Source organism: Leopardus geoffroyi, chromosome B1 (assembly GCF_018350155.1).
Source record: "Leopardus geoffroyi isolate Oge1 chromosome B1, O.geoffroyi_Oge1_pat1.0, whole genome shotgun sequence".
Classification (NCBI taxonomy): Eukaryota; Metazoa; Chordata; class Mammalia; order Carnivora; family Felidae; genus Leopardus; species Leopardus geoffroyi.
This window is the reverse complement of record NC_059327.1, coordinates 1,281,484-1,305,674: the sequence shown is the minus strand read 5'-3', so window position 1 is coordinate 1,305,674 and position 24,191 is coordinate 1,281,484. Positions and strand designations below refer to the sequence as shown.

At 54.7% G+C, this 24,191-nt stretch overlaps 1 protein-coding gene across 14 annotated transcripts in view; it reads right to left on the bottom strand.

The window, feature by feature from the left end:
- ARHGEF10 (Rho guanine nucleotide exchange factor 10) overlaps window positions 1–24,191 on the bottom strand; it is a 116,563-nt gene that overhangs the window by 32,805 nt on the left and 59,567 nt on the right. For 8 of the 14 annotated variants that reach the window (XM_045451395.1, XM_045451450.1, XM_045451404.1 and 5 more), the window contains 9 exons: window positions 23,759–23,873; window positions 20,219–20,325; window positions 15,941–16,018; window positions 15,531–15,710; window positions 13,760–13,876; window positions 11,764–11,856; window positions 8,382–8,552; window positions 6,367–6,512; window positions 2,075–2,247 (listed from right to left, as the gene is read on the bottom strand). In XM_045451395.1, the coding sequence (XP_045307351.1) occupies window positions 2,075–2,247; window positions 6,367–6,512; window positions 8,382–8,552; window positions 11,764–11,856; window positions 13,760–13,876; window positions 15,531–15,710; window positions 15,941–16,018; window positions 20,219–20,325; window positions 23,759–23,873 (1,180 nt within the window). The remainder of the gene's footprint in view (window positions 1–2,074; window positions 2,248–6,366; window positions 6,513–8,381; window positions 8,553–11,763; window positions 11,857–13,759; window positions 13,877–15,530; window positions 15,711–15,940; window positions 16,019–20,218; window positions 20,326–23,758; window positions 23,874–24,191) is intronic. The other 6 variants (XM_045451414.1, XM_045451444.1, XM_045451460.1 and 3 more) reach the window with 1 other exon arrangement.

The window sequence follows — 24,191 nt, the reverse complement described above, 5'->3', positions numbered from 1 at the left end:
TCACTTTCTGGCCCCAACAGCAGACTGTCCCTCGTTCCTGATGAGTCTGGACGGGGCAGGATGACCCCTGCCGCAGAACTCGCCAGTGACCACGTTCCCAGCCGGCGCCTCTGGAGCACAGGAGCCCAGATCCCCTGCCCGGAAGCCTGAAATTGCCCCGGAGAAGCCCGACTTGAGTTCGGTCTTCTAACGCACACGGAATCCACACGTTTTAATTTGTTAAAAAAAATTATCTTTACCTTGAAGGCATTTAAACCACCAAACACATTTACTCCACACCGGTCTTTTCGGAGCCCAGAGCTAAAATTGCAATCCACCCTGTGGACAGGGAACTGGGACAGGGGACAGGGACACGGGACTGACGGCCACACAGCAAAGCTGCACCCCTAAACCTGGAACCCAGCAAACAAACGTCCCACAGACGTCCGTGTGTGGGGACCTCCTGAACTGTAGTCTTGGTGCCCACCGGACCCCCAGCTTTGGGCACTGTCTGTCCACCGGTCACCGCCAAGGTAACGCCCACTGTCCACGTAAGGTGGGTGAGCCGTACCGTAGGAACACCACGATAAAAACGTTAACGCTGAAACAAGTAACACGTCCAACACAGAACTGACACCGTTAAATGACTGTGTCAGGAAACCGGGACATCAGGGTGGGCAGTGACCCTGCCAAGTGCCCTTCCCAGGACTCCAGGGCCACGAACACTGCTTCCTGGAGCTTCCTTGAGGCCTTTCCATCTGGAAAGCTGCATCCAGAAAATTCCCAATCAAACCCTTCCATGGCCACAGTCTGTTAACGATGGGCGATTCCTCCGTGGACGGACAAGCACGTTAACTCTTTCTCCTGGAGAAGCTGGTATCACCTGAACATCACCAGCCACCTTCATTCTGCTCTTTGTTGTTCTGAGAAACAGACAGTTTACCAAGTAACCAGCAGTGATTCAGTTTTCCTTCTCTGACCCAATGCTTCGTTCTCCCGGCGTCTGACCGCACGTGTAACAGAAGCCACGAGAGCAAGAGGAACATAGGATGAAACATGGGACAAGGGCCCCTAGGCCCCAAAGCAGCGTCTCAGGTCCCCAAGTCCACGCAGCTCCACACTGACCTTAGAGCCCTTCCTTTCAGACGCGACAATCCCTAGGTTGCCTGGGTGGCTCAGTTGGTTAAGCGTCCAACTTCAGCTTAGGTCATGATCTCACAGTTCGTGGGTTCGAGCCCCACGTTGGGCTCCGTGCTGACACCCAGGAGCCTGGAGACGGCTTCAGATTCTGTGTCTCCCTCTCTCTGCCCCTCCCCCGCTCATGTTCTCTCTTTCAAAATAAATACTTCAAAAGCATTAATGTTTAATATAAAGGCTCATTCCATGCATAAAAAGGCTTACTGAAAGTTCCCATTCATAACTCGGGCAGAGGCCAGCAAGTGAGTGAAACTCAGCCAGGTTTTATTTGGATTAAGAGAGAGAGAGGGAAGGAGAAAGTCATGAATACTATGCTATGTCCAAAATCCACAGTCCAAAGACCACAGTAATATTTAGTAAGAAGTATTACACAACTGTTGAAGCATTGCCAAAGTTATCAGGACACCCTTGGCTCATCTCACCCCGTCAGGCGCACAGCCCAGCACCCCCTCCACGAGGAGCCTGGGGAAGAGAGAAAGGGCTTTCCGGGCTGGTCCATGCAGAGCTGAACCTACAACCCAGATCCACACACTCAAGGATGTCCTGTGTGGCAACTCAGTGCACACTCAGGAGACAGGAGCCAGAGCCCTAACTGCTTCTGTGGGAAACGCAGAACAGAACAGAAATCAAACCTGGGGAGACTGAATGCACCCATGTGATGGGGCTTCCCCATAAACCCACAGGATGCACACCAGTGGAGACAAGCTCAAAGATGAGGGTTCAGTCTACACTTGTCAGCCAACATAAAACACAGGCGCCAAAGACGACATCATCCAACGGCTTGACCATCTACCTGGGTCCTTGGATTCATGTTGAGGCCACGGAAACAGGGTCTATTAGGTCAGTGCAGATGCCAGCCCCCACGACGCACAAGCACGTTAGTAAAAGTGTCACTTACTTGGCTTAGCGTTGGCAACGACCGCCAGGCTCTCAGGTGGGTACACCGGGGGACACCTGTTTTCTCCAGCACCTTCATTATTGCCGTACTCTATTACTTCTACGTGTCCGAGAGGAACACTCCACTTTAACAAATACCTTTGGCTGGTGGACATCGTGCTGCTGTCCGAGGTGCTGAAACATCGTTATTTCATGGTTAATTACGTGCGCAGGTCTTGATACTTTTTATATCCCTTAGTCAGGTGAGTAACATCCACCTATTGAAACATCCTGCTCCTGACCTTCTTACTAACAGTTACCACTTGGTTCCATAATGAGGCCTCCCCTTAGATGAGAGGGTAGGAATTCTTCACTGTCTAATCCAGGAAAACGGGAGAACACGAATGCTGATCTCCCAGAAAGCTCTCAGTTTCCCACAAGAGCTTAGAGGGAATGAACTGGAAGACCCCTGATGACTTTTTGAGCAAAGATGCTCGTGGATTCTGGCAAATACTGTTAACAGGGAAACTCTCCTATGTGCACAGAGATATTCTCTGGTCATTTCATTTGAATGAACCTTAAAGTTCCTCGTACTGTTAGTTGTGGTATAAGCATTTTAATAAGATTAAATCATGTCATCATACTCCATGTTTAAAATACTTATTGACTGTGGGGGCAGCTGGGTGGCTCAGTTAGTTCAGCATCCGACTTTGGCCCAGGTCATGATCTTGTGGTTCAGCCTGGAGCTGATTCTGTGTCTGCAGATTCTGTGTCTCCCCCTCTCTCTGCCCCTCCCCTGCTTGTGCTCTGCTTGTCTCTTTCTCTCAAAAGTAAACAAATATTAAAAGTATTTTTTACTTATTGACTATGTAGAAATTACACAAAAAAAATTCCATGACCTACGTAGACTATTTTCTTCTTTAATGATAAAATGAAGCACGCAGAGAAACATACCAAGCATACTGGTTCAGGTAGGTGGAAAATGCCAGAGCAGACACCTGTGTGACCACCCCCCAGTCCAGGCTATAGGGCTGCCAGCACCCTGAAGCCCTCCATGTGACCAGGAAAACCCCACCCCTCTGAAGCAATCAATGTTCTTACTCCTACTGATAATCAGTTTGCTTTCTTTGAGATTTTTTTTTTTTCCAATCAAGATGTATTTGGGAATAACCAAAATGTCAGACAGCATGCTTTAAACTGAAATCCTTGACCTGATGGGAGTCAGCTGGGACCAAAGCTCCTGGACTCCTCTCTGCTATGAAAGGGTTTGCTTTTCAGCTTGTAGCCCACACGGGAAGGGGGAGAAGGCAGGGTTCAGACGCTGGTAGGAAATGAAAGACTGAGTTCTATGACTTAGATGTGCTTTATATTTAAAAATGAAGAGGTTTGTGAACTTGACCTTAAATTTCTACCCATCCTATTTGAATCAAAAATCTTTGCTTCTGCAGAGGCTTGGGATCTCGATGTTCTGAGGTTATCAGGGGGTCTCCTGGGGCTATTTTAACATCTCACCCAGAGCAAAGTGGGTCCTCCCTTCACCACCTTCCAGGAGAGTCGCTGATAACACATCAGTGGGAACTGAACTGTTCCTCTTTACTCACTTTGTAAAAAGGTGTCAAAACTCGGGATCTATGCCACAGCCCGGGCATTATTTTAAAAAACAGACCTGGCAGCTAACACAGCTACATCCATTTTTAAGGATTCATTCGTTTCTTCTTCAGCTTGAAATTTTTAAAATTACATACAAATTTCAAAAGAACCAAATGGACGCGGCTCCTTTGGTGGATCACGCACCTGAGCTGCCCACGAGACGCTGCATGATGCCACGTGCAGGGAGGGTGGCCCTCCCACTACATTCAGACAAAGGTTGCTTACGAACAGCAAACACGTTGGGCAAGAAACACCCACCTCTGCTCTGTGCTGAGCTGTCTACAAAGTCATCTCACTGTGTGACCTCATCTTTCATGGCGGCACCTCCCGGGCAGGCAGGGGGCGTCTGGGGCAGCCTCGCCCAGAGCCAGTGTGGGGAAAAGGCACTGGCTTCACCTGGAAACGGGGGGTGGGGGCGCTTCCTGGGCAGTTAAGCCTGGGAGCCATGCTGCTAACCACGTGCCATTAACTTCCGTGTTGCAGGAAGCAGCACACGGGCTGGGAAGCCAAGAGCAGAAAGGTCTTGCTGGGGAGACACACCCCGCAAGCCTCCCCGGGCGTCCAGACTCGGCACACACCTCACAACGCACGGACGCCACTGGCTGCTCCTTTCTACACGTGGACGAAGGCAGGGACCAGACCATGCCAAACGTGGCTGCTTCCAGAGGTCAAAGTGTGGCCACGGCAAATCGAACGATAAAGGCTGAGCCACTGACAGGGACCAAACAAACAGGATTCTTGCCAAAGGGGGTGGTCGTTTAAAATAGGTAGATTTCCCAGGGGCGCCTGGGCGGCTTGGTCAGTTAAGCCCCCGACTCTTGGTTTCGGCTCAGGTCACAATCTCACGGTTTCGTGAGTTCAAGCCCCACATCAGCTCTGTGCTGGCAGCACGGAGCCTGCTTGGGATTCTCTCTCTCTGTCTCTCTCTCTCTCTCTCTCTCTGCCCCTCCCCCACTCATACTGTCTCTGTCTCTCTCGAAATAAATAAATAAACTTTAAAAGAAATAATAATCAATATAAAATAAAATTGGCAGATTTTCCAGCCTTATCTCGTCGCTGCCTCAGATCAAGTGTGGCCGAGGAGGAGCCCTAACAGAGGCGATGGTTACTGGGCAGGACTGTGCCAGGCGCTGAGCTGAAAGTCTGATGACGGTCCTGGGCTGGACCCTCACAGAGGTCCCAGGGGTGGCTGGCTTCCTCACCATATGAGCACGGGCGTGAGGCTCAGCGAGATGGGGTGGTTCCCGATGTCCTGAGAAGGCCAGGCTGGGACCGGGCTGGAACCCAGGCTGTGCAGTGTAAGCCCACAGAGACTCTGCCACACGGCTGCCCGCTAGGGCCCCACTCAGCCTGTGCTGGGGAGGGCCTAATGCCTGGCTTCCACTGGGAGGGGAAGGCCTCACTGTCTCCCTGGCCAGTCTCCACGCTGTAAACACACACGGTGGGCGATTTCAAGCAGGCAGTGGTTTGGAAACCGTCTCCCAAGCTCCTGAGCGTGAACAGCAATCCCTCTCAAGCCATGACGAGCTGGCTCAGGATGTCAGTGTGTGTGACTTTATAAAGCACCCGGAGCATTCAATTCAAAACATGCCATTTTACCTCAGTTCCCTTACAATCCACCTCTATGTGTAACTTCTCAGATTTCGTCAACCGGCTACAATATTCTAGGTGTTGGGGAGGTTTTTTTGTTTTATTTATTTTTCAGAGAAAGAGAGAGCGAGCGAGCGCAGGGGAGGGGCAGAGAGAGAGAGCGACACACACACAGAATCTGAAGCAGGCTCCAGGCTCTGAGCTGTCAGCAGAGCCCGACACAGGGCTCGAACTCTCAAGCAGTGAAATCATGACCTGAGCCGAAGTTGGATAGTTAACCGACTGAGCCCCCAGGTGCCCTGGGGAGCAGTTCTGATGATAAACAAATTTAAGTGTAGGAAATGCTGAAGCACTATACCCTCGTTTCTTTGGTTTCACAGTGAACATAAATGCCTCCAATATAATTATATAAGATGCACTCATCAAAAATGTATTCACAGAGAGGCAGCTAAGGAGAAAAATCTGAGTGAGGAATGATACAACAAGACTGCAGAATGAGTTAGGAGGCAAATAAAAGAAACTCAATGTAGCTTCTGGTTCCAACGTTGGCCTTACGTTTAAAGAGAAATAGACCAAACGTCCCTAATCTCCTCCAGCAGTGACCTGGCGACTTAACAATGGACCCCTTTATTATTTTTTTAATTTTTCAAGTGTTTATTCATGCTTTTTAAGAGAGTGACAGAGTGTGAGCAGGGGAGGGGCAGAGAGAGAGAGAAGGAGACAGAATCCAAGGCAGGCTCCAGGCTGCGAGCTGTCAGCACAGAGCCCGACATGGGGCTTGAACCCATTGTCCCTGAGACCATAACCTGAGCTGACGTCGGACGCTTAACGAGCTGAGCCCCCCAGGTACCCCAACACTGCACCCATTTTGCCCTCAGCTTCTTGGGGACCCGACTCTCCGCAAACCCTCGGCTTGATTGGGACCTGGCCCCCCGCAATCCCAGGAGAGGGGACGAAGACGTGCACACAGACCAGCGCAGCACGGACGGGAGCGATCACGGAGTCACCCGCTCAGCCGGGATGCGCCCCGCACGCGAGCGTGAAGATACCCCGGTGGCCGCGGCGGACACTCACCGTGTACTGACCGTGGCACACACCAACACATCACTCAGCATGAAGATCCGACGCTCCTTGGTTTTCATGATCTCCCCTCTGTCGTTGTACACGGTTTCGATCATATCGTCAGACCGCACGAGGTACCGATTCCCACTGCTGAGAAGCTGAACATTCAAGGTCACGCTCGACACGGCTCCCACAATCAAGTTCATCAAAAGAAGAAAACAGGTGAGCAAAAGTCTTGCAACATATAGGCATATAGAGTGTCAACGTTTACAGATTTTTCCTCACGGAGAGTCCATGCACTTTCAAGGCAAGCACGCTTCACATGTATGCTATTAAGAATTCCTGGGGCGCCTGGGTGGCGCAGTCGGTTGAGCGTCCGACTTCAGCCAGGTCACGATCTCGCGGTCCGTGAGTTCGAGCCCCGCGTCGGGCTCTGGGCTGATGGCTCAGAGCCTGGAGCCTGTTTCCGATTCTGTGTCTCCCTCTCTCTCTGCCCCTCCCCCGTTCATGCTCTGTCTCTCTCTGTCCCAAAAATAAATAAACGTTGAAAAAAAAAATTAAAAAAAAAGAATTCAGAAAGTGGCTTTTTTTTAAACTAAATAGTTGTATGACCAGCGGTTATCCTGAACAGCGAGTCAGGAGTTATCCTGAACAGCGAGAGGAGACTAACCCTGTCCTCGTAAACACAATGCCTCCGGCAAGGAGGGCTCATTCGTTTCCACCCAGCGCTCATCATATTCCCTTCTCCTTAGATGACGTGCCCGAGTGCCTGCTCCATTCCTCACACACCGCCGTCCGCACCTGGCCACCACTCTGTTCTTTACAACACCGCACAGCCGAGAGTACTTACGAGTGCAATGTTACTTGGTCTTACTCTTCCCAGGGTAACAATTATGGAAGCATCTTTGCTTCTTGTGATTCCCCACATTTTATTTCATTGAGCCAAACACGACACCCTTGGTCTTTGGAGACATGCTTTGTATTAATTAGTAAACTGAAGTAAGTCACACAGAAGTCGGACTTCTTGCAACAATTCAGCCCAAAAGGACATCTGGAACCCTCAGCCCAGATGATCAGTAGCATGTCTGGATTGTAAATCTGCAGCGGCCGAGCTCACCGCCTACCTATTCTTGACGTGCTCACAGGGTAACGGGGCTGTGCGCACAGGTACGGAATCGGTAGTGAGCGACAAGGCTCTGCCTCCTCGTCCGCCTGGGCTCACTCTGTGCCGCACAGGTTTGCAAACGCTGTGACCACAAGCGGGCATGACTCTGAACCACGCAAACTGTCATATAATGCAATTTTTGGCTCATAGAAATTCCCATACAAATCACTTAGAAAATCAGGAAAACCCGTTCCTTAAAATGTAACACAGTAAAGTTCTCGTAGTTAAACTGAGTGTCACTCTGTGCTCAGAAATTACCCCTAATGACAAAAATGAAAGGTGACATTAGCAACAATACATATGATAGATATCTATCTATCCATCTATCTATTGACAGCTCCTGTCAATAACTTCTTCTGGGGGCCAGAGCCATGCACAGCTATGGAAAAGCCCACCTAAAACCAGCTTAGTGTCGAAGGAAAAGGACTCGTGGACGTAAAGAGGACACAGAGCTCTGCCCAGGAGCTGCTTGCCTGCCATATTTTGGCCCGTTTCCATGAGGAACACAGCTTAGGACACGCACAGACGGGTGCAGGTGAGAACGTAAGCAACACTTCTGATTTTATCGTGACCATCCAAAAGGAAATACTGCATTCTGGCAACAGATTCAGCTACAAGAGCTGATGGGAACCGCCATGGCGGTCCCGGACCCGTCTGCGGGTCTAATGACCGTGGGAGCCCCTTCCCCGAGAAAATGTGTCACGACCCGCCTGACGCTCCCCACCGGCTTCCAGACCAGGGCTCTGGGCCACGGCGTCACTGCAAAGCGTCCACGAGATTAGTAGCAAGCAGGTGACATACGGGTGGCTCATTAGTACAAAGCAAACCGAACACCAGCCCAGACCGGGACGCCTCGGGCAACCTTGTTCAGGTATCGCTCGTTTATGGCTTTGGCCACGTGCTTGATCTCACAGCGCTGGTCAGCGTCCCTCTTCCTCTCGTTGAGCTTCTCCGCCAACGTCTCCAGCTCCGTCAGCGCCATCTGAAGGGGCAGCCGGTCAGGGTGCCCTTTGGACGTGTTCTTCAGCATGTCCTTGGGGAGAAGAAACACGGTGAACAGGGGGCACGTGCTCGCTGGTGCGGAGGCGCAGACGGCTGCACAGGCACGCGTCCGGCCAACACCCGCGTGGCGCACGAGCCGGCAGCGCTCGGGCTACTTGTGGGGAGGAATAGAATGAGCACGGCGGCCAGGATGGTAAGCTAGCTGACTCACGGTTTGGCTGAACACCAGAACGGCTCCTTGTGCAAAAACAAACTCACTCAGTGGCTTTGCTGATGGAGGAAGCCAGCGTTTTCCAATAACAGGCACCATAATCACAGGCACGCCACATCCCGGAAACGTCCCGTGCCCGGCAGCGGTGTTCAAGGTCACGCCTGGACTGTTTCCCTCTGGCGGAGCCGGACCAACGGAGCCCGGCCCCACGCACGGCTCCAGCTGCTGTGTTTCAACGGGTCCGTTCCCGAACGCCAAGTGGGCACGGCTGCTGGGGCGCCTCGGGCCGCAGCCCCGGCTTCCCCGCACACGGCAGGGCCTCGCCCCACCCCGGGCGCCCCACCCCTGCCAGAAACCTCCGTCCACGCCTGCAGGGCCGCAAAGGGACGAGCAGGCTGCAGGAAGGATGTGCGCCAGGGAGTGACAACGTGGTCACCAACAGAATGACGTCACGTGGGTCAAACACGGGGGAGGCTTGCAAGAGCGACATCGAAGTGACAGTCCTGACGTCGCCACCTCGATTCCACACAGGCCCTACCGCGTTCCAGCTGCCACAGACGACGTGCTGACCTCTGCCGCAGGAGGCAGACGTGTGCAGACGCGCCCCCCTCTGGCCAGCCTGGCCCTCCGCCCGGCCCCCCCACGCTAACACCTGCTTAACCCGAGCTCGAACTCAACGGCACCCTCGTCTTCTAAATCTACTTTTCGTTCTTTATCGGGAAAAAACAAAGCACCACACAAATGATGAAATACTTCTGGTCTGAACGAACACTGTATGCTGAGCTGCGATACATCTGCGCCCCCGTCAGTCACATCAAATCCTGGCAAGGGAAGTCAACAGTCTCACGACGGGTTCTGGCTCCACCGTCACCTGCTGGCAGCATCTACCTGCTATCTGAGCGCCATCAGGACAAGCAGCAGGGAGGACCCGCCAGATGCCGGGACAGAACCACGTGAGGGCAAAGGGGGGTCCGTCGTTCTCTCCGGACTGTTACTTATTTGGGGACAACGCAGGACAGGAGACAGGAGCAGGACACAGCGAGACGAATTCCAGGAGGACCACGTGTCGGAACCCGCAGGCCCAGGAGAGCCGGGAAGGTTCAGGGAAGGCCGTGGGGTCCTGGCACCACAGGGGCCCAGGCCCAGGAGAGCCGGGGATCAGCACACAGACAAGGAGGGAAGGGTGCTGACGGGTCACAGGAGGGGAAGGAAGCACGCCAGTCCCCAGGCCGTCCCTCCCCGCGCACTGACAGTTCAGGAGGGAGGGAGGGCACTGTCCTCCTGCTCCTGGGAGCCGGGTCTCCGGGCGCCCCCACGCAGCCCTCTCAGGTGCACAAACTTCACCCCGTCCGACTCCTGCTGTGCGTCTTCCTAAGTAACCCGGACCCTCCCTGAGCCACCCCCAGAGGGAACCCTGAGGGACAGAGGGCGGGCCACCAGGGACCCCGCTCACGCATCTGGAGACATCTCGGGTGAGTCTCCCGGGTGCCCAGGTAGGACGGGGAGGGATGGGGGAGGAGCACCACAGCCCCAGGAAACAAGGGCGGGGGGGACAGCGACGCGCCACTGCTCTTAGACAAAAATCAGAGAAACGTCACCCAGGACCATGTCCTTGCTCTCAAGCAGTACGAGGCTCAGAGCTTGTCCTGAGATGCTTTTGTTCTGTTGCCCATGGCCTTCTCACCCTTCTGGAAAAATTGATTTTGGTAAAGCCCTGGGCCAAAGGTTTGCCGTCGTTTATTAACGGCTAACCAAAAGCCGGAAAGCCAGACTGCAGACTACGTCCAACTTTAATTAACTAAGGACAAAACGCTACTCACGAGCGAGGTGTGACGACCTGACAGTACCTCAGCGCATGCGGTAAACGCGGGCGACCGGCGATCACTTAGCAGCACGTCACTAAGCGCGGTCTGCCCAAGCACTCGAACATACAATGCACGGGTTACAAGCGGTTCCGTCTTTGCTCTTGGCGCCTGGGTCGTGACCTACCGACCGCCAGCACCTGTGGCCCGGGAGGCTGGTCCCCGTCTAGCTAAACAAGGAGCTAGCTGGTTTCTGGATGTGACACCTGTCTTCCTCACCACCCTCTGCCACCCTCTGCGGTGGACCGACGCAGGCCTGGAGCCTCACGTTCGGAGAGCCTGGCAAATACTTGTCAACTGGAGGAATAAAACGCGTTTCCCGGATATTCTGATCTCAGGGGGAAATCATCGGGCTTTTGTTATTAACATTCTGACCCAGGCGTTTGGAAACCAGACACCTGATCTAACGCGTTCGTGTGACTGGATACGCACCGGGAAACACAAGCGGAAAAGGGAGAAAGACGAGAGTAACCACAGAAGCAGCCGATGTTCACGTTTCACGTCCGTACCTTTTTCTTCCTATTTTCACGACTCCTCTGTGTAGAAGGAGTCGGTAAGCCGGGCAAAGCCGCCCGACGTGCTCGGGAGGGCAAGGTGAGGGATCTAAGAGACCCAACGCCGCAGGGGCCAGCGGGACCGTCCTCAGAAATGCCATCTTCAGGCAGTTCTGGGAGGTGGGTGCAGAGCGGCCCCAGTCGCGGGGTCACGGGCTTTGGAGTGGACAAGGGGTACACATGGACAGTGCGTCACACGGGAGCAGGCCGGGCTTCCCGGGGCGGTATTTCGTACCCCCGCTCGGAACCGGTCCTGTCGGAAACAACACGCGTACTAGTCTGAATAGCGTTAGTCTGAACAAACGCGGGGTCCGCTGGGAAACCTCTTCTCCGGGGAACCTCCCGCTCCCTGGACTGTCTGTGCACCAAGCTCACGGCCGGCACGGTCGGTCTGAGTCTCCACTCAGTCTCCTGAGCCTGCGCCCGCCCCCGGGGCACAGAGGATGGGACGTTTTCCCCGCAACCCTGGACCCGACCCTGACTTGGCAGAGGGAGCGGGTTCCTCTCCGCCCCGGGAGTCCGGCCACCTCCACCCGCGCACAAGAGCGCGGGTGGGGCCCGGGGCCGTGTCCACGCTCGCTCGGGGTCCCTGCCCACGACCCCGCGTGCCCTCACCTGCAGCAGGAGGATGAACTGCGGGAACCTCTGTATGGGCTTCATCATCAGGCTGTAGAGTGTGATGCGGTCGGGGCTGCTTTCCTGGCACTGCTGTGAGGAGAGGCCTCCATGACCCGAGCTGCTCCCGACACGGGGGCCGCCCTCCCGCCCGACACAGACGCCTCGGCAGGGCGCACGCCCCGACCTCGCGACCCCCCACCCCCACCCCGACGCCTCGCACGCCAGCACAGGCGAGCCCCTGTGCTTTAGGTCTGAGCCGGCCGGGGCTGGTTCCCGGCTGAAATCTCCCGTTTTGTCATCCGGTGCTTTCAGGGCCACCTCTGGGGGTGCCCGGGGGGCTCAGTCGGTTAAGCTCAGGTCATGATCTCACCGTTTTGTGAGTTCGAGCCCTGCATCTGTGCTGAGCATACAGCCTGCTTGGGATGCTCTCTCTCTCTCTCTCTCTTCCTGCCCCTCCCCCTCCAAAATAAATAAACTTTAAAAGAATTAAAAAAAAAAAAAAGAGCCACCTCTGACACCAGGCAGCATTTATCCGTTTACCAATTCATTTAATCCTCTAAGTGCTGAGTTAGTTTCTGGGACCCTACAATCACCGGAAAACTGCACTTACAAAAAAAGAAGAAAAGAAAACCACAGAATCCCAAACGGGAGTCGTGAGGACCCTTAGCGGTAGCCTGCCACGGGCGCTGGAGCGAGATCTCCGCGGTGGCCACGGACCCCCTGCATTCGGCCCCAACCTCCAAACTCCCTACTTCAGGCTCCAGGTGTGAGGGTCTCAGGGGTGGGGGTGTCCCTGGGTCTGTCCTGTCTGAGCTGCCCCAGCTGCGGGCCGCCTGGTCCCTCCACCCGCCTCTCAGCCTGGCACGGACACCCCACCGGGCCAGACCGTTGGCAAACCAGGGTGGGGTATCCGGCTCCCTCCAGCTGAGGGAGTTGTGCGGTCTGATGGCAGAGGGAGGGCTCAGCCCCCTCCCCCAACACCGGTTCCCGGGCTTGAGCAGGAGGTCGTGGGACAGTGGGGGCTGGGCCGGCTGCCCTGCTGACATCTCAGATCCGGTCCCCAAGACAGTTCGGCCTCCCGCAAGGAAGGAACTGTCTGGATGGCCTGTAGTTTCTTCCCCAGGAGAAGAAACGCCGTGGTATAGGAAGAGGCCACCAAGGCTGGGGGCTGACTCCATCCCTCGGCAAGCCTCGACTGGAGGAGGAGGGGAATAACGCAGCCCTGATCACACTGTGGTCAGCGAAAACAGTTTCGTGTTCGCTCACTGCCGGACAGCCTGAGCCTCGAGAATATGGGTCAAGTAACAGGACCAGACTCTGGCTGGCTCCAGTGTTACAACGGGAACTGGAGCCTCGTGCAACGGAGGTCCGGGCTCAGTGGCTGGCCGCCGTGAGCGTCCGCAGGGATCCCGTCGTTTCTATGCGCAGCAGCCCCCGTGGCCGTGAGCTGAATATCCCGGGTCAACGTCCCCCAGCAGGAACCCCACGACGTCCAAGTCAGACAAGCCTGGGGAGGGTAGCCCTCTCCACCTGACATCAGAGCCCCCCTGGGGGCCACATCCTTGCGGGTCAGCTCACTGCTCTGACTTGAAGGGGGCCAGAGAGCTCTACCCAGATCCCCAATGTTCGGTCTGCTGCTCCTGATACTATGCTCAAGGACAGGAAGCCAATGGCAGATCCTTGGGGGCCCGACCCTCACATTCTGTCCATCCACGTCTACACACATCCGAGGACCCGATCCTCGCTTTCTGTCTACTCACGTCCACACAAGTCCGAGGATGTGCAAATCAAGGTTGTTTTCAAAGAGCCAAGCCACTGCTGAAAATTCATGTTTATTTCCAGCACTGACCCCACACCTTGGTGCCAAAATCTTTGTAGAGGACGTTACACGTTTAGAGGCAGGGTTTGGTAAAATCTCATTGTCAAGTGTTTTCGCATGGAACCTGTTATCAAAAGGTGTTAAAACCTAAACGAAAAAGCAGCAAGTTCTTACCTTTAGAAATTCAAGGAAAGCAGGTTTCGTGGCACACGTTTTCTTGAGGATTGCCACGGCTGTGCTGAAATTATTCACATACTCGCTGTAGGCGTCCAGCACCATGGATTTGGAAAACTGAAAGACCAGAGAACATTGGGCAGCGTCAATGATGCACAGAGCCCAGACCCTCCCCCTTCCAGGACGGGATAAAAGGTTTGAAACCTGCCCTAAAAGCCACCTCTCGGGCACCGCGATGTCTGCGCAGGACGCGCTTCATTATGCCTGGGTGTGATTCCTTTTCCGTCTTTAAACAAACTCGTCAGGAACTGTTTGGACAGCTGATCTTACTCTGCTCCCCCTGGTGCCCGTGCAGGCAACCCGGTTCACATCCCCGGCGGGCTGGCTCTCAGGGAATAAGAGTGGACATGATCATTTCCGACCCCCTTCTGAAAGCTGCGGCCGATCCTCACTGCGGATTTCCCCTGCGGGAAAGACTGGCACACAGGCCCCAATGTCCCAACGAGCCGGCACTGACTGTCCCCTGGAAACGCTCCGAGGCAAGAAGAAAATCAATCCCCTCCAGCCCTTGTGGCTGAGGTCAGTGTCCTATCCATCCGTCTGTCCGCCTACTGCCCTGTTTTCCTAGAAACACCAGGAGGCACAACCACCACCCTCCCGCTGGTATTCTTCGAAGATCTGGCAAGTTCTCAGGATAAACAGGAATATCCATAGCGGGTATCCGGTGTGACCGTCACTTACGGCAAAATGCTTCCACCTAAATTTTAGACATATGTATTTAGTTTTTTAAAGTTTTTTTCCTTTTAAAAAAAAGTTCCCAAGGTAAATAAATATTTTAAGAAGAGGAATAGAGTAAACGTTTATGCTAAACCCAGAAAATAACCAGAAAATGCGAGAACAAAGGAAATATCCACGGTTGCTTTGTTTTGTTTTTCGTAAAGGTCCCCGAAAGGGATCCTACAAATATCTCAGGAAGAGCTCTTGTTTCTGTGTTCAAGGCATCCTGTAATTTATATACATCATTAAGGACACACAGTCGTACAGAAAAAAGGAAAAGGTTTCTTTATCGTTACTACAGCGTTCACGTAGCGTTGGAGCACTTGAACCTCCAGCTTTGATGGCATTCTTGTTTTCACGCAGCTAGGGAACCCGTTCTCCTGAGCTACAACCTCCCGCATCCAGAGAGACCGCTCCCTCACGCACGACACACGGTCACAAATGACCGAAGATAAAACCGCCGGGTGAGACCTGAGGCTGGGCTTCCCGGGCAGCGCACGGCTCCCCCTGCCAGGAAAGGCTCATCCTGTGTCCGCGGCCGCCCGGCCACCGCATCCGCACCCCACACCCGGGTCACAGAGGACAAGCTTCAGAGAAACGGGTCGGTAGTTTCCCACAGGGCGTTTTCCGCCGCCCCCTGACAGGGACAGGGCTCAGGGCGAGACCCACCTGACGAGGGCGTGAGCAGGATGAGGCTACAACCCTGTCAACAGAGCCGTCGCGTTGGCCACAGGCCACAGAAAGCACGCTCAAATCGCCTGCTGGTGCACAGTCCGCCCAGACCTCCCCCCGTCCGCCCTTGGCCTTCGTGACCCTTCCCCCTCCTGTGCGCTGGGCAGAGCGCCCTGTCCTCACGGTGGCCTCGAGGGGCCCTGCAGGGCACCAGGGCTCCCCGCCGACACCGACACCCCGTGTGACGTAGCCGCGTTCGCTGGGACGGGACGCGGCTCCGGAGCCCAGGACAGCGTGGGGCGGCTGGGCCGCCGAGAATTACCGAAGCCACGAAGACGTCCCCGATGGTCTCCACGGAGTCCCACTCGGCCACGCGGCTGGCCAGCGCGATCTGGAACATGCCATGGCACTGCAGCAGCTCTTTGACCCGGTAGAACACCGTCTTCAGCTTCCTCTCACTCAGGATCTTCGGTTCCATCTCCGACAGTGGCTTCTCGTAGCGCTAAGAAACACACAGGGAGGCAGCGTGCGCCACACACGGGGGGAAAGCCACTCACGACAGCGTTCACCACAAATCGCCGGACTTCACGTCAACATGCAGACACGGCACTTAGGGTCTTCTGAGGGTTCTGCGAGTTTGATTATGTCATGGCTCATACACACGCACACACACACACGTGCAAGAAAGGTGAGTAAAACCTGCGTGTACTGTGTGACACGGTGTTTCGGTACCTCCAGAATCCTCTTGAGAGCATCCACGTAGTTCTTCTCACTGTCCACAACTGAACCCAGGATGTATCTTCTTACCACCTGTTGGCAATTTGAAAATACGATGGTGGGGCGCCTGGGTGGCGCAGTCAGTTAAGCGTCCGACTTCAGCCAGGTCACGATCTCGCGGTCCGTGAGTTCGAGCCCCGCGTCGGGCTCTGGGCTGATGGCTCAGAGCCTGGAGCCTGTTTCCGATTCTGTGTCTCCCTCTCTCTCTGCCCCTCCCCCGTTCATGCTCTGTCTCTCTCTGTCCCAAAAATAAAATAAAAAATAAAACGTTGAAAAAAAAAAAAAGAAAATACGATGGTAGCAAACTGCGGCAGAAAACGTAACAGAGAAAGTTTACTTCTTGTTGATTAAAGGAATTGCTTGTTGTTTTCTGTTTTCAGAATAGTAGGTAAATGAAACCTTCAAAGGCCTCTGAAATACTTTAAATTGTGCAGTAACTAACGTCACAGGCACGAAACATACTTGTTCCGTGGCTATGACTTTGAAATGTTTTATTTTTTTAATTAAAAAAATTTTTTTTAACCTTTATTCATTTTAGAGAGAGACACACACAGAGCATGAGCGGGGGAGGGGCAGAGAGAGAGGGAGACACAGAATCCGAAGCAGGCTCCAGGCTCTGAGCTGTCAGCACAGAGCCCGACGCGGGGCTCGAACCCACAACCATGAGATCATGACCCGAGCCGAAGTCGGATGCTTAACCGACTCAGCCCCCCCAGGTGCCCCCCAATTATGAAAGATTTTAAACCGCAAATTATAAACCATAAGTACAGCAAGGCAAGTGAAATTAGAGCGGTAACAACAAATGCATTCACTTATGCAACAATTATAAGCTAAATTAATTGTACTTGACGTGTCCTACACTGACTTACGTGACGCTTCACGTATAAATTGAGTATAAGAAAGCAGTTCTAGTCTTGACTCAAAGAATGCTATTAGCAACGTTTATCTCATAAAATTATCATTCCGAAGTCGGAGAAGAAGAAGCTTTTGAAAGATCGAAGAATAGATTTTTCTTTTTGGCCAAGAGCTTCTGACCAAAGACGCACCCACGAGGCGGAGTGCACAGTGGGTGAAGTAACCCTCCACAGTCTGGGACGAGCCACTTCAGACAAGGACGTCACTGTTGTCGCTACGCAGGTACATACACGGACAAACGTCTGGCCGCACGATTCCTGGTAACGGCCAACGTTGATGCCTGGCCCTTGCATCAAGCCTACACGTATTCTGGCAAGTTATTTTCTCCAATGAACGGAAAACAGAGCACCAAATTTCAGGAAGGCTGCCTCTCCACCACACACACCCGGAACAGCGGGGGGAACCACCAGCAGGGAGTCAACACTCACCGCAGGAACCACACCGCCACCCAGTGGGTGGACACGGCACCTGCCACAGGGGAAAGCCCTCAGTCCAGAACATTCCAGGGCCACCAAGTCTTCCAAAACATGACTGACGCGGGAGCAATTCTCTGCTCCACAAGAAGGACCGTTCAATTCACAAAATTAAGACACAGATCAGTGCTTCCAGAACACGTAGAGAACAGAGTGATTACTTCAAGAGCCCAGACGTGTCTGGGATTAAAGCCAGCTCCCACGAGGGCGCCCACCCGCCCAGCCTGGTCGCCCAAATTTCAGATTCCCACACACTTCAAGTCTCCCAAGGCAGAATATTCAGGGTCACACCCAGGAATTACAGACATTTTTACAAGTCTTGAGAGGATCCTAATGTGTCAGGTCAAAGAATCGGGAGTCGGGCATAAGCTTGGAAATACAAAAATAGAATAAAAAATTCCAGCAGGTTTTGTGGCTCCTACAGGTTGGGTTGGCCCTTCTAGGAAGTTAAATCTAACGAAATGAACAGCGTGCCCCACGTGGACACGGGTGGTGAGGCTCCAGGGTCGTCGGGCTCGTCCTGAGGGCCCAGCACCGTGGCTGTGGACGGGGGAGATCCAGGCCCAAGTGGGCGTCTTCACCACGGCCACGTGGACAGATCAGGAGAGGCGCCGGCCAGGAGGGCGGACAGCACGAGGGCCCAGCTGCTGGGCCCAGGAGACACTCAGTGGGGGGGGGGCAGAGCCCCGTCCCCAGGCAGGGCCCCCGGCCCACAGCATCGATGGCACTTTTCGAGAAACAGCAAGCAACCCATGAAATAAGAGAATTTCTTGTGTTTTTCTTCCCAAACGGGGCGTGAAGAGAATGCTGGATACGTGACATTTTAGTTACGTTACCTCATTTTGATTTGGGGAGAAAATGATGTGATAAAGAACACGAGCGCCCCGGTCTGACATCTCTCAGGACAAGTCCCACGGAGAGCACGCCCGGTCGCCAGAGGGGAAGGGGAGGGGTCCCCATGAACCACGACCACAGGGAAAGCTGGGGGACACAGAGATCCTGAAGACGAACCCTTCCGTAGCCCCCGTCCCGGTGGCCTGTCCCCTGGTGCTGACCTCACCGTGTCCACATGCACCGTGCCCGCGTCTGCGTCACTGTCCCAGGAAGAAACGCGCACAGACACGGCATCCCTGTCTCAGAGAAGAGAACTGGCCCGGGCGGTGAGGGGCGAACCTCACAGGACTGCCCAGCGAATCCCAGCGCAGGGGCTGGGGCCAGGCCCACGGGACACCGTCCTGGAGGCCCTTCCTCAGCACAGACCCCCCGTGGCCAGCACGCTCGTGGCCAGCACGCAGCCTCTACGAGCGCCCGAAACAGACTGGCGGGAGCGTGCATCTAAGACCCTCCCGGCTCAAAACACCTTTCCGCTCCTGTCTCCTGACAGATGCTCACAACACCCAGCCTCCACCGCCGAGTCCCGGCCTGGACAGTGACGCCCCCCCGCCCGTCCTCTGTCCTCTGCACAGCCGTCCCCCTGTTCCATCACAATGTCCCACCCGTGACTGCCACCTTGCCTGGGAGTGCTCTGCGTCACACGTCCCCGACACAACAGCCTCGGACAGGAGGGTCCAAGGCCCAGTCACCCTGCGGCCCCCCAGGACTAGAGAGCACAGGAGCGGGGCAGGAGGGACCCAGGCACAGAGACCCCAGAGGAGCGTCAAGGCTGTTTCCCAACCATCAAGTCTCTTTTTCAAACTTCTCTCAGTCTCGTGAGGCTGGAGAACGGGGGGCACGGACACACGGGGCTACGGCAGAAAGGGCCCAGGCGCACCCCACGGGGTCACGGCCACATCTCCCCGGGAGCACCACACAGCAGAGGATTTATGGCTAATCTGACTTAGATTGGAGGATTTTAGGTTTGGGGATCAGAGATGTGGCTGGAACGTCGGGCCCTTCCCGCCTGTGGCAGGTGCCGCCCCGGCCTCCTTGGAGCCACGGTGTCCTCCCACAGGACGCGTGCGCTCACGGAGGGACGTGCGAGGCTTTCCTGACGTCCAGGGCGCTCGTGGGGGTGCCGCGGGGAGCAGACGCAGTGGTGGCTACAGGGCGTCTCTGTTACCTGGTTGAGCGCTCTTTCGCTCCCGACATGCTCACAGGCCAACCCCTCGCCCCCGACACGTTTCCTCATCACCGCAGCCCCCGCTGCTTGGCTCCCCCTTCACCTCGAAGCTCGAAGCTTCCCAGCCTGGCCCGACGATGATGAACAGCCCCGGGCCTCCTCCCGGCTCGGCTCCCATTCCCCAGACTCTAACCTTACCACCCGCACCAGCCGCGCAGGCCCCTCCGTCCCAGCCTCCGCTCTGCCCCCCGTGCGTGTCCACCTGCCCGTGCCCACAACGTGAGTCACACTGCGCACGCACACAGCGCCCCCCAAGAGCCCCTGCCCCGCTCCCCAGTGTCCTGAGGCTCGTTTCCTTTCACCCAAGGATAACCGAGAGGACGCCACCAACTTTCTCTTCCCTCTGCTGCCTACTTCCAGACATCGAGAGACTCCTTAACGCGCAATAGTAACGGTATCAGTTGGTGGAAATCTGTGTTTTCATCTCTGTCAGAGGCACAGTTGACACAAACGCACGCGGTGTCTCTGTCAGTAAGAACGGGCGTAGACGGCGCCCACACAGAGGGCAGCTCCACACCCTTCTCACGCTTACTCTGGGGTGGGAAGTGCTCGAGGACCATAGAGCCCGCGTCCAGGCCACAGCCGCTGACCGGGGCCGCCGAGACCCACTGCTGTGCCCGAGGACACGGAGGGGCCGGGAGCGCACAGGGGGCAGTCACCGGCCGCGCACGCGTTCAGGCACGTCTCCAGCCAGCACGGCCGTGCCGGCCAACAGCCCCGGCCTACCTGCTGCTGAGACAGACCCTCAGGCATCGGCGTCAGGATGGCCTCCGGGTGCCTGCAGTCCACGTCGATAAAGAGATTCTGCTCCTCTTCGAGACAAGATCTGTGATCTGAAAAAAGAATGCACTCGTTTGACACCGAGACGGCACGCCCGTAACACTGCAGCGCGGTGAAATATGCCGTCGAACCGATGCATCGGGCAGACACCTCCGTTTCCTGTGTTCTCTTCCCGCCTGGCAACGACTAGGTCAAAATTTTAGCAAACCCAAGACGATATCCTCTCCACCAGAGGAACACCGTGTCCGTCAAAGTTTGAAAATTCCAATACCTTGGAAGTTTCATTTCAAAAGGCAGAGGGGTGTCATTTGAGTACCCAGTCGGTGAAGCCGAGATAAATACCTCAATTTCCTCGTCTATAAAATACGACACCCAGAGTCAGAGAAGGGCAGGTGAAAACAGCTAAGAACCCACAGTCAGTAATCGACGAAAGCTAAGTGGAGACTCCGTGTATTTCTTGACCTTCTGTGTGTCTTTCTCACTGGAAAAACACAGCTTCCGCCAGATCAAAACATTTAGACCAAATCTAGATTTATTTTTAAAAACTCAGCCGTAGCTAAATAAATGAAAGAATCTGGGGCGCCTGGGTGGTTCAGTCGGTTGGGCCTCTGACTTCAGCTCAGGTCATGATCTCACAGCTTGGGAGTTCGAGCCCCGAGTCGGGCCTGCTTCAGATTTTGTGTTTCCCTCTCTTCTGCCCCTCCCCCCCACTCACAATCTGTCTCTCTCAAAAACAAATAAGCATTTAAAAAAATTTAAAAAATATAGGGGCGCCTGGGTGGCGCAGTCGGTTAGGCGTCCGACTTCAGCCAGGTCACGATCTCACGGTCCGTAAGTTCGAGCCCCGCGTCGGGCTCTGGGCTGATGGCTCAGAGCCTGGAGCCTGTTTCCGATTCTGTGTCTCCCTCTCTCTCTGCCCCTCCCCCGTTCATGCTCTGTCTCTCTCTGTCCCAAAAATAAATAAACGTTGAAAAAAAAATTAAAAAAAGAAAATACATTAAGAAAAAAAGAAAAAAGAATCCACAAAACGGCTGGAAAACAGAAAAGCAAAGGAATTCTTAGGTAATAGGACCCCAGAGATTATCGAATTTAAGTATCCCAAACGCTGGCTGCATAGAAAAATTCCTGAGGAGCTTTAAAACCCCCCCAGTGTCCGCCCACCTATGAGGATGGCCCAAATCCAGAGCACCGACCATGCCAAGTGCACCAAGTGCTGGAGAAAACGTGGGCAGCAGGGACCCACGGCCGGTGGTCGTGCTCACCGTGCAGCTAGTGTGGTGGTTTCTCACAAAACGAAACCTGCTCTTTCCCCACAATCCAGCGACGACACTCCTCGACATTTACAAGGAGTTGAGAGCCCGCGTCCACGTACAAGCTGTGACGGACGTTTACGGCACTCTGTTCCCGCCTGCCCAACCTTGGAGGCAACCACAGCGCCCTCCGGTAGGTGACGGATAACCGAACCGGTGCGTCCAGACAGCGCAAGATCATTCAGCGCTAAGAAGAAACGAGCCCTCAAGCCACGAACAGACATGGAGGTCTGTTCTTAAACACGTTACTAAGTGAAAGAAACCAGTCTGAAGAGTCTACACCACGGATGATTCCAACTCTGACCTTCTGGGGAAGGCAAAACCATGGACACAGCAAGGCGAGAGGCCACCGGGGCTGGGAGGGACGAACGGTGGGGTCCAGGGGGGTTGACGGCAGTGAAGCTCTTCTGTGTGACGATGGATCCCCGTGGTTGTACTTTTGTCCCAACCCACGGAACGAGCCACATCAAGACATGCACTGCGGACCCTGGGTGGTGACAATGTGCCCGGGCGGGTGCGTCAGCTGTCTGTGTGACAACGTGACAACGGGGGCAGGGGCGGATGTCCTGCTCAGTTTTGTTGTGAATCTAAAATCTATCTTAAATAATAAAGTCTTACAAAGAAATAGGAACAGAACCTTCTGGCGTCCAGACCCCTCCCTCGAGTGTCGCTGACTGGTCCCGGGGTGCTGGGCCCGGGCAAGTGCGTGCACATCCAGGCTGAGGAACTGCGAATTCAGCGTTATCTTCCCATGTCACAGTTTAGGACACGAAGGTCGTTGGGCTCAAGGACGTGCCTGACGACCTGCTGTGCCCCCGGGGGACCCCCGTGGGCCTCCTCCCTGCCTAGCTTGGGGCTTCAGGCCCACCCTGCGTGCTGGGTCACTGGCCCGCAGATCCTAGTTCAAGGCCTGGGGTGGGCCAGAGTCGGCGTTTCTGCCCAGCGTCTGGCATCCAGGGCCCCAAATCCCAGGCCCAGCCCCTCTCAGACCCTGCCTCTGCTCTCCAGGGGCAGGTCCCCCACCGTGAAGGTGTTCCTCCTCGGGGTGCCCAGCATACTGCCAGCACCTCATCGGGGCCGTCCCCTTCCCAAGTAACCCACTGGGGCTCCGGACCTTTCCTCTGTCTTGTTTCAAGGTGAAGATGTTGTTAGCACTAAAATGTATTTAAAAAATCTAGTTTTGACTCCAATGACTTCCCCTTCCAGAAGCGTGGCCTCACTGTCCTTTCCAGGCACCGGGATTAGCAAATGCTACACTCACACCGGCACTGGGTTTGCCTCTGAGAATGTCTGTGCAAACAACAAAATCCCGTTTTTACAAGAACCGGTCAGACGCCCCCTGGGAGCGTGTGCTCTCGTCCACACTGCACGTACTAGCCAGGCTGTTAAGGACACGCCAGTGCGTAGACATTTTCTCCGACGTCTGAGAATCCTTGGCCCACCGCCGGGCGTCAGCAGGAACACAGCAGACACAGCCCATCTTCCTGACAGACGGATGGACAGCATAGGCTACACCCCCCCTTGGTGAGAGTCTCAGAAAACCTGAAATTTCTGGAATCATCTCAGAGCTTCCCACACCAGCAAGAGCGTTCCTAACATCTCTGCTTAGAGCGAGACCTTCTTATAGCTTCGTCCTGGTGGGAAGCACACGTCTGTATGAGGGTACACCGCACGCGAGATCACCCGTTACCACGCCTTACTGAGAACAGACTTGCTGAGAATCATGCCTGACTGAGGTCCCAGGGTACCCAAGGGGGTTTCAGGAGACACAGCAGAGAGTGAAGCCCCCCGGGGCAGTCGGGGGGGAGGGGGTTTCACTAAGGGCCCACAATGTGCTGGGAGGAAACAATAGACAGAGAAGTGATGTCTATTACCTACGCGAATTCTCTTAACTTTCCGCTGCTTGTCGTGTGTGTGTGTGTGTGTGTGTGTGTGTGTGTGTGTGTGTCCCCGAGCTGCTGCACAGGTCCGTGCAGGCCCTCAGCGGAGAGTGTGCACCCTCGCCCCCATTTGGGAGCTGACACCTAGGTGGCCCGCTGAGTCAAACACCAGCTGAGTCAAACACCACTGTGCTGAGGTTGTGTGTGACGTGCCCGTGGCCGCGCTCCCCACCCCAAAGTGCTGTGTCGGGGGGACCACAGGCTTGGAGCACCTGTCTGCAGGCCGGGCCACTGACCTGGAGCCATGAAGGACTTGGTCCTAATGAGAGAGCGGCCTCTCTTCACGGCAGCCTTGGTCTTCTCAAGCCCGTCTTTAGTGCCTTCCTTCGCAGCCTTCATGAGTTTCTGCATCTGTAAAAAAAAAGGGAGAACCGTGAGAAGCGGACCGTCGGTAAAAATCCCCTCGCTGCTTTTATTTTGTTTTAAAAGAATACTGTCAAGTAGCTTGGTCTTAAGACGTCGCCTGAAACTGGCTTTTTGATGTGGGAGCACTTACTTGGCTTGGTGTGTGTGTGTGTGTATGTAACTTGGGCCACATTTTGTTTGTTTAAAAGAAAAAAACGAGGACGAAAAGCAAACTTGAAAAGCGAGCCCTTCTTTGACCTGGTTTCCTGCTGTGTGTAAACGGCAGCCTCCACTTTTCTTACGATCACTTACAAACACAGAGCC